At 36.6% G+C, this 10,518-nt stretch overlaps 1 protein-coding gene across 1 annotated transcript; it reads right to left on the reverse strand.

Annotated features, from left to right (window-relative positions):
• Nucleotides 1–6,488: 6,488 nt before the first annotated feature.
• Nucleotides 6,489–10,110, reverse strand: LOC145114548 (GTP binding Elongation factor Tu family protein). The gene is made up of 12 exons (XM_079050592.1): nt 9,812–10,110; nt 9,175–9,250; nt 8,976–9,068; nt 8,804–8,878; nt 8,385–8,489; nt 8,219–8,309; nt 7,752–7,957; nt 7,562–7,645; nt 7,423–7,485; nt 7,267–7,329; nt 6,934–7,174; nt 6,489–6,834 (listed from the first exon to the last, which is right to left on the reverse strand). Exons 1-12 carry the CDS (start codon nt 9,997–9,999, stop codon nt 6,764–6,766), a joined length of 1,356 nt encoding a protein of 451 aa, XP_078906718.1. The 5' UTR covers nt 10,000–10,110; the 3' UTR covers nt 6,489–6,763.
• Between the last annotated feature and the right edge of the window lie 408 nt (nt 10,111–10,518).

The raw sequence follows: 10,518 nt of genomic DNA on the forward strand, positions 1-10,518 counted from the left end.
GAGCTTGCAACATATTTTTGATCAAAAGGAGCTAAATATGAGACAACGGCGATGGGTAGAGCTACTCAGTGACTACGAGTGCGAACTTCGCTATCATCCCGGCAAGGCCAATGTGGTAGCGGACGCCCTCAGTCGAAAGGAGTATTCAGGGCGTAAGGTGAAAGCACTAACAATGACCATCCATTCCCACCTGTCCGCGTAGATCAGAGAGGCTCAGCTGGAAGCCTTAAAACCGGAGAGCATGCCAGGTGAAGCCTTGAGAGGAATGGAAAAGAATATGGAGATCAAGGGAGACGGAGTTTATTATTTCATGGACCGAATCTGGACCCCAAAGTTCGGTGATTACAGAGAGGTTGTAATGAACGAAGCTCACAGGACGAAATACTCCGTTCACCCAGGGTCGGATAAGATGTACTTGGATCTCAAATAGCTTTATTGGTGGCCAAACATGAAAGCAGAGATCGCTACCTTCGTGGGCAAGTGCCTGACTTGCGCCAAGGTGAAGGTCGAATATCAGAAGCCCTCAGGTCCACTTCAACAGCCGGAAATACCTGAGTGGAAGTGGGAAAGGATAACCATGGATTTTATCACCAAGTTACCCAGATCTCCGAGTGGGCACGATGCCATCTGGGTAATTGTCGATCGATTGACGAAGTCCGCCCACTTCCTGCCAATCAAAGAAAGCTTCAAGATGGAGAGACTCACACGGATCTACCTTCAAGAGATAGTTCGCCTTCATGGTGTACCTGCATCCATTATCTCCGATCGAGATAGCAGGTTTACATCGAGGTTCTGGCAGTCACTACAGAAAGCTCTTGGAACTAAATTGGATATGAGCACGGCTTATCATCCGCAGACTGATGGACAGAGTGAGAGAACAATTCAGACATTGGAAGACATGTTGAGAGTCTGCGTCATCGATTTCGGCGCATCATGGGACACTCATCTTCCTTTGGTTGAATTTTCCTACAACAACATTTATCACACCAGCATCAAGGCTGTGCCGTTTGAAGCCCTCTATGGCCGTAAGTGCAGATCCCCTCTGTGCTGGGCTGAGGTGGGTGACACGCAGCTAGCCAGGGGTCAAGTTCCCGACAGTACTCTCACTGGTCCTGAGATCATCCGAGAGACAACTGAAAAGATTGTGCAAATCCGAGAACGATTGAAAGCCTCACGAGATAGACAAAAGAGCTACGCCGATAAGAGACGAAAACCCTTGGAGTTCCAGGTTGGTGACCGCGTCCTTCTGAAGGTCTCACCCTGGAAAGGCATGATACGCTTTGGGAAGCGTGGAAAGCTAAACCCAAGGTACATTGGACAGTTCGAAATCCTTGCTAGGATCGGTCCCGTAGCATATAAACTCCAATTACCACGAGAGCTCAGCAACATCCACCCTATTTTCCACGTATCGAACCTAAAGAAGTGTCTGTCCGATGAGACACTTGTGATTCCTCTCGATGAGATTGAAATCAACGAGAACCTCAACTTCGTGGAAAAACCGGTCGAGATCATGGACAGAGAGATCAAACGAACGAAACAAAGTCGCATCCCGATAGTGAAGGTTCGCTGGAATGCCAAGCGGGGACCTGAATTCACTTGGGAGCGCGAAGATCAGATGAAACAGAAATATCCGCATCTCTTTCCTAATCCATGATTTGTATTCTATATTCGAATTTCGGGACGAAATTCCCTCTAACGGGGGGATGATGTGACAACCCGAAACTTTGTCCGTTTCCGTTACGCGATTTACGTTAATAAAATTTCGAATTCATTAACTTTTCCGACAAACATCTTGGTTTAGAAAATAATCTAGTGATATATAATTAAATTATTTACGAGTCGAAACCAAAAATCGCGCGGAAACCCGAATATCTCGAAAAATCAATCAAATCTGGCCTAAGTGAGTTTACAACCGTAAACTTGTTTACGACCGTAAACTAGTTTACGACCGTAAACTCGTTTACGGCTGTATACCTGTTTACGGTCAGTAAAGAGTAGACCCCCACCACCGACCACAAAACCCCTATAAATACGAGACCTCCACCTTCATTTGAACATTTCTGGCCAAAAACTCTCTCCTTCTCTCTCTAAGAACCTTGACCGTAAACACCTAAAAACACCTTCAACCTTCGGGAAACATCGAGAAACACCGTTTGGAGTCACTTCGGAACGTCTGGAAATGCTTATCTCTTCGAAATCAGCACCATCGTTCTTGAGTTTACGGTCCGTCTTCAAAGACCGTAAACCCTGTTCTTGAGTTTACGGTCCAAGCCTTCAAAGACCGTAAACTCTGTTCTTGAGTTTACGGCCGTAAACTCACCAAGCCTTCAGAAACCGTAAACTCCAGTTTACGACTGGAAACCCCGTTCACGGCCGTAAACTGTCTGTTGACCATAAACTCTTGCTCACGGCCGTAAACACCTTTTAAGTGGTGCTTTTGGCTGAAAACCCACTTTCATCGATTCGATCAAGTCCCGGTAACATTCCTTAACCGAATACAAGTGTTCCTCTAACACGTTATCTAACGAAATCGCTAATTTAGATACATATATGTATTTATTTGATAATAGGATTCCGTTAAGTGTCATGTGCAACAACTCGAGGATCTTCATTTCAGTCAACGCTTTCCCACAATGACTGTGAGTTCATACCCCTACATTTTCCGTATTTTTAATGTTTTCAGGGGGGAATACAAGCTAAACATAAATGTTTTCAAAACTTATGCAAATCTCATACTTTAACCCTTTTGTACTGTGTTGAGCATAAGGGACGTTTTCACTAAAATTTGCATAGTTTTCCGGACACGCTATTCACTATACATGCAAACTATAATCGGTATAGTTTGGGATTTTCTAAACATAACGAGTACAGAAACTTTCACTACTAAACATATGCACTAAGACATAAATAGTTTACAGTTACATCACTACTTTATCATGGTTTTCATAACTGTAATTATCACTATATACGGTATACATACGGATTTTCACTACGATAGAACGCTACTACACTACATGTAAACTAGATTGTACGATACTGTGAGGCGCTACTTCACTACTGTACCCTTAGGTGTACAGGGATAAATCCTACCATAGTATAACCAGAGTCTCCTGGAGGGAGAGCGTGAGATTTGTGAATAGATCTATTCGGGACTGACAATCCCACATCTGGACTGCTAGCTACAGTTAGGCGGGCACGCCTGAGATGTACAAATGTCATTTAACTCGACGCCTGAAGAACGTTGGAAAGGTCTCTAGTCATATCAAGCATGGTTATACGACTCACAATATGTATAAATCACCTTTAGTTTACAACCTGGCACTCTTCAACAGTTTTATTTTTACTAAATAGGACTGATACACACTACGCATACTGGCTAAAGCCAGGGTTTTCAAACAGAACCGATTATGCAATGGTTTCACATACAAAATACTTATACTTCATGATTAGTTTTAGCTAGTCACATGAGGTAGTATTTTCGCATATCACTACAGTTTTCAGTAACGAACATTCATGGTTTTATACGAAATCGATAACGCTACCTTTTCACTAAAGAAAATATCGGATTTTCTTGGAAACATACAGATATTCATGGTTTATTACAGAACTGATAACACTACATTTTCACTAAGGAAAATATCGGATTTTCTTGGAACTATACAAATATTTTCCGAACTCATCAACGATTTTCACTACAAACCACCGCTTATGAACTCACCAGCTTTATGCTGATACTCTTTCAAACTGCTTGTATTCTCAGGAAATCAGTAGACAGGTACTTGCTGGATTTTCGAGGAACTGGAGTAATAAGAGTTTTATGTTTATACTATACAAGGCTATTGGATGTAACTCAAACAAAGTTTTAGACAAAGTTTCAACTGATGTAAACATTTTTATTTAAGTATTCACTGTAATGGCTGTGTTGCTATGATTGATGTTATTCATTGGTTGTGATGCTACACATGACGTCCTCCGCCCCGGAACGTTTCCGCCATCGGTTTCGGGGTGTGACAAAAATGAATAAGAATTAGTGAGAATACATGAAAATGACGATATTTGTGTGAGGTTGAACGTATTCGCATTACTAAACAACTTATTTTTTTAGTAATTCTAATAGAATAGCACTGTTCACACGTCCGCACAATAGTTGTCTATTCACATTATAACCTAACCTCTATATATATATATATATATATATATATATATATATATATATATATATATATATATATATATATATATTAATCCATTTATTAATAAATAATATGCAGCGGTTAAAGATACATAAAAAAAATGTGTGTTATGTACAAACTACAAGATATTCTGATTTAATTGGGTTGTAGATTTTTAGCCTAAAATAAACATCCATTATATTCCATAATATAAGTATATATGTATAAACTATAAAATCCGCACTGTTTCATTGGGTTTTTCTTATTATCATACTAGTTTATAACCCGAATGAACCACGTTTACAAAACTAATTAAACTTTCATAATAAAAACTTAAAATTATTTATCAGTTCTTTAAAATAAATTATTAATTAAGAGATTTTTTTTAGTTATATAAAATTATAATCGTTGATTTAAATAAATACGTGACCTTATAATCTGTATTAATTTTATTTTAATTTTTATTCTAATGTTATTTAATTTAATGTAATTAGAATTGGAAATTTAAAATTTAAAATTTAAAATGAATAATCAATAGATTGACATTTGGCATGACATTAACTAGGATGCCTAATAAAGTGACACATGGCAAAAGGAGAATCAACCTATTCTTTTATTAGAATACTGGTTTATAACCCGTGAGAACCACGATTATAAAATTAATTAAACTTTTATAATAAAAATTTATAATTATTAATCAATTATTTTAAATAATTCATTTTAAATAAATTATTAATTAAGAGATATATCAAATTTTTAAAGTTATTATAACTTCAAATTTAACATATAATTAGAAAATATAAATTTGAATTTTGAAATGAGTTGCCTAATATATCTACATGACACATAGCATAATATTAATAAGGAGTTATATTAGAGTGACACTTGGCAAAAGAATATTAAAACTATTTATTTATTAGAATAGATTGATGATTTTTTTTACACATTTAATTTAACCCAAAATAAGGAAGTTCATTATCCTCTAACATAAATTACATAATTGACAAGGATTTTATAAATAAAGTTTCATATTTGTATTTTACAGTAAAGGCAAGCCAAAAAGTGTGATATGGGGCTTTTTTTAAACAATAATCTAAAACTTATTTCAAGTAACTTATGAAAAGGAGCTGTCGAAGTATTTTATCCATCCACATAAAAATTAGGTGTATTGACAATAATGCTCTTCATTTTAATTTAGAGAGAAAAAAAAATCCTTTGGATTTGTTTCCAAAAGATACACGACACTCCTTCCTTCCTTATTCCTTCTTCCTTCTTCACTTCACGTGTGATTACCCTCAAAATGGAAAAACGCAATTATCTCAAAATCGATTTCTAACTATGGATGCACCCAATTGTTTATACCCCCATCTGCATTCAATCCATTAAACTAGGCTTAAATCGATTAATTTGCATCAAAGGTGTGAAAGCAAGTCTATATTAATCAAAGTTCAAATCAACTCTAAGATTATTTTTTTGTGGTGTGTGATTTCTTCTTTTGTTTTTTCTAGTTTTGTGATTCCAGTTTGTTTTAATGGGTATGCGATTTCTTCATGTTTTTTTTTTCATAATTCTTAAATGAGCTTGCAGTGCTTTTCGTTTTGGTATTCTAATCATCATTTCCGAGGCAAGCATCATTAGATGAAAATGGAAAGATTATGAAATCTGAAAGTCAAAACCAAAAAGTCAAAGTCGGTGAAGTGATCACGAGTCAAAATTGATCTTGTTTTAGATAGGGGTGGCAATTGATGACATGACACGACAAAAATACACGACACGAAACAAAATTGAGACGAAACTGAAAATCGAGTTCGTGTTCGTGTAAACTATAAAAAACACGATGTCGTGTCGTCTTCGTGTTCAAAATTCAACACGAAATTGATACGATTTAGCATTTGTCTGTCGTGTTTTTCGTGTTATATAATATGATTAAGTATTAATTAAATAAAGTAAGTGTTATTTTATGTTATCTTTGTCGTGTCGTGTTTGTCGTTTTTTAATCGATTCGTTTTCGTATTAGTTAAAAAAACACGACATCGTGTCGTGTCGTGTTTGTGTTACATAAAACATTGTTGTGTCGTGTCAGACAGAAACACGATGGTCCGATTTGCCACCCCTAATTTTAGATGCTAAAACTAAGGATGAAGTAAAATGTATGGTTTTATATATGTTAAAAGGAATGATGACACAAAGTAATGAAAAGTCAAAATCGTTTTTGTAGATGGAAAAATACAGTGAAGAATTGAAAAGGCTAAACACATAGCTGTGGTTTGGTTTGGTTTTGCCGATGAAATTGTGTAGACTACATCTGCGGACATGTCAACTCAAAATGAATATCCATTACTTCAAATAATTACTTTACTCTGGAGAGATTTTTTTTTCATTGGTTTCGCTTATTAGGATTCCAACCCACAATTAAGACAAGTTTTCTATGTTCGTAAAGACTTAAAATGCTCTTCAATGAAGACAAACAACAAAAATAATGGGTGCTGCAAATTTTATGTCTCTTACCTCTTCTTCTGATAACCAAGTGGAGAAAATAGAAAAAAAAAAAGATAAAAACTAAAAAGCAACATTTCTATTCCCATTCATCATCAGCTTATCACCTTTGACACTACTCCTGCACCCACAGTTCGTCCTCCTTCCCTCAATGCAAATCTTTGCCCTGTAATGTAAAACCATAGATAGACATTAATTACAATACAAATTTACCCATTTCCTAATTTGCCCTCCTCAATTAACTCTATAGTATTAGTATACATACCTGGTTCAAGAACAACTGGTGTAATAAGTTCAAAAGCAGCAGTGACGTTATCTCCAGGCATAACCATCTTTACGCTTTCAGGCAATTCCACTTTCCCAGTCACATCTGCTGTCCTCAAATAAAACTGAGGCCTGTAATTTGAAAAGAAGGCTGTATGGCGTCCACCTTCATCCTTTGTTAGCACGTATATTTCAGCCTCAAATTTTGTGTAGGTTTTTACACTGCCAGGCTTTGCAATCACCTGTTTTGTTCACAAAACAAAAACCTCATTGTTAATCAAATCTTTAAGACAAGACTTTGCATTAATAACTTGGAAAACACAATTTGAATTACCTGTCCTCTCTGGATATCAGTCCTGCTTATACCACGTAAAAGAAGTCCCACGTTATCACCAGCCTACCACCAAAAAAAAAGATATATTATACATGATGATTATTTATGGGATGAAATTGCCACTTGTTTTGTATGTATAAGAGAACAATAACTTACTTCCCCATGATCTAAACTCTTCTTGAACATCTCAACACCAGTAACAGTTGTTTTTTTTGAACCCTACAAATAAAAAACATAAATATTAAGCAGTCACTGATTATTCAGACAAATAGATCCAAGGAAAACCACAACTCACCTGCATCAACCCCATGATTTCAACTTCCTCTCCAACTTTAATTGTCCCTTGTTCAACACGACCAGTGGCAACAGTCCCACGTCCCTTCAAGTTCAAACAAAAAATAATAATTATAATTAAAAAATAAGGCTACCATAGAAAACTACCAGTTTAAAAACATAGAAATTTTGAGATCATTGTGATTGAATACCGCAATTGAGAAAACATCTTCTATAGGCATTAAGAAGGCCTTCTCCTTTTGCCTTTCAGGGGTAGGGATGTAATTATCTACAGCTTCCATCAGTTTCAAAATGGCATTCTTTCCAATTTCATCGTTGTTGCCTTGTAAAGCCGCCAAGGCTGAACCTCGTACAATGGGAATTTCATCCCCTGGAAACTTGTAGAAGCTAAGAAGCTCTGCCACAATCACAAACTTATTTCAAATACATCACAAACATCATAAAGTAAGACCTAAATGCAAGAAATAGCAACATACTTTCATTCATTTATGTATCATAATCTAACCCACTTATAGAAAGAAATAAGAGTAGGATGCTATAATAAACCAATCAAAGAAAGTACATCGCTATATCCTGCATTTAACCATATAAACAGTTTTTTTTTTTTTTAAAAACTCTAAATGTTAGCAGTACACAAGTGACAAAGATCCAGTTTTACCTCGAAGCTCTAGTTCCACAAGTTCTAGTAACTCAGGATCATCAACAGCATCAACCTTATTCAAAAAGCACACAAGTGAAGGAACACCAACCTGCAAATAGCAGAAACAATGAATGAGTCTAGTTTCATTGAAATGTATCAAGTTAATGGTTTGTCAGCAATGAACCTGTCGAGCAAGAAGGATGTGTTCCTTTGTTTGTGGCATAGGCCCATCAGGTGCAGAGACAACCAGAATCCCCCCATCCATTTGAGCAGCACCAGTGATCATGTTCTATAAATTAAATAAAAAATCTATAAAGAACTGCAACAAGTGTAGAAAGCCAGAGATGACAAAGTTTTCACATGATTAAACCAGTTCACATTGTGTAATAAATTACTTTTTCCCATTTAGCAACTTTTCAGTTCAGATAATATATGCTCCAAAATGTGCACACTTATACGAAGGAAGTAAAATTTTACTACAGTCTTATAACAGCCAGTTAACTGTATGATCTGATAAACCTTCCTCATTGCATGTCATAATGTAGAAAATCTCTAACCTATTACTTGATCAATGGAGCCATAAAATAGAAAAACATATCTTACCTTAACATAATCAGCATGTCCAGGACAATCTACATGAGCATAATGCCTTTTAGTGGTTTCATATTCCACATGAGCCTGCATAAACAAACCATAACCAAATATGGATTAAGATATTAAATATCTCATATGTCTAGGACTGCATCAAACAGAGAGAAAGAGGAATATATTAAACCGTGGCAATTGTGATTCCTCTCTTTTTCTCTTCAGGTGCCTTGTCAATTTCATCAAAGGCGATGGCCTTGGCCTTCCCTTCATCTGCCAGCACCTACAGAAAACACACAGCTTAGCCAACTAATAAGATATGATTTCTTTGAAAATAAGAAAAGTAACAGAGAGAACATGAACTAAGAGCCAGAATCAGGGAATCCAACCTTTGTGATTGCAGCAGTTAGTGTTGTCTTTCCATGGTCAACATGTCCAATTGTTCCAACATTTACATGAGGTTTTCTGAAAGAGATAAATCACACCATAAGAAATATGCACAAGACAATTTTATCAATTTACCACAACAAATTTGTTAAAAGGGGTTTCCAACCAATAGAACAACAGATAGCAAGAGCAGTAATAGATTTCTCAGGTGGTATCAGTTTCCAGTCCACACTGTTGTGAACAGACCATATTTTCAGGTTGACAGAAACACACACAAGCCTCATATGTAGGAAATACAATAATCTGGTTAACTTCAAAATGAATTCCATAAGGGAGGCATTTGTCAATTTGTATGAACTCTAAAGCTGAATAAGATCACCAACCTTAATCTCGAAGTTCAAAACTAATCGGTTTGACATAAAAAGTCAAATTAAAATCAACTGAGAAATGATTTACTATAAATAGCAAGGGAAAGAAATCTGTACAAATGATGCTAATATCAAATGATTAAATTTAGTTACATTATTTGGATAACTAAAGCACATGTAATTTAGATCAATGTGCAACCGCACTGACTTTCTTCATATAAAAATACATTATTTGGATAATTTAATAAATAAAACAATTCGAAAAGCTTACGTTCGGGTGAAAGTGGCCATGGATCTCCACCACGGATTAGAAGCAGTCGCGTTGTCATTTCCAGAAAGCGATTCAATGGCTGGGAAACCAGAAGCAGATACAACGGATCCTCGACAACCAGAACGTAATTGGGGAGATAGTTGAATCAAACGCCTAGAATTAGGGTTTCTGAAGGCCACGGACGCCATTGATGGACGTAGACGATTACGGAGACGGATAAATGAGTGTTGCAGAGGTGAAGAGGGGTTTTGGTGGGTTTTACGGATGGGATCGATCACTCAGAACTGTAGAAGCGTCAAGGGTTTTATTTCGGCGTCTGTAAACTCACTAAACTGTAATACAACTAAAATGGGCCGGGCTGTGTATTGGTTTTTGCAATAAGCCCGCAAGTAAATTTGAAGTTTTGAACTTCGGCCTCAAGTTTTAATTTTAAGTTTGTGTTAAGTGTATCTTTGGATAAATTAGATTATAGTTTATTAGCTTATTGCTTATTAGCTTATTTGCGGTGGGAATAAGCAATAAGGCCGGACGGAGTGGGAGCAAGGAACGGTCGCGGGGAGGTTCCCGCCCGGCGGAACACCGCACCGTCGGCGCGGGGAAGGGTGGTGCGGGAATGGGTGAGGGAAACCTCTCCCGCGTTCTCTCTCCTGCTGTGATTCGATGATATATATATATATATATTTTTTAAAATTCAACCGTTGAATAAC

The sequence above is a fragment of the Lactuca virosa genome, chromosome 5, assembly GCF_052849685.1.
Source record: "Lactuca virosa cultivar CGN04683 chromosome 5, Lactuca_virosa_CGN04683_v6, whole genome shotgun sequence".
NCBI classification, from domain to species: Eukaryota; Viridiplantae; Streptophyta; class Magnoliopsida; order Asterales; family Asteraceae; genus Lactuca; species Lactuca virosa.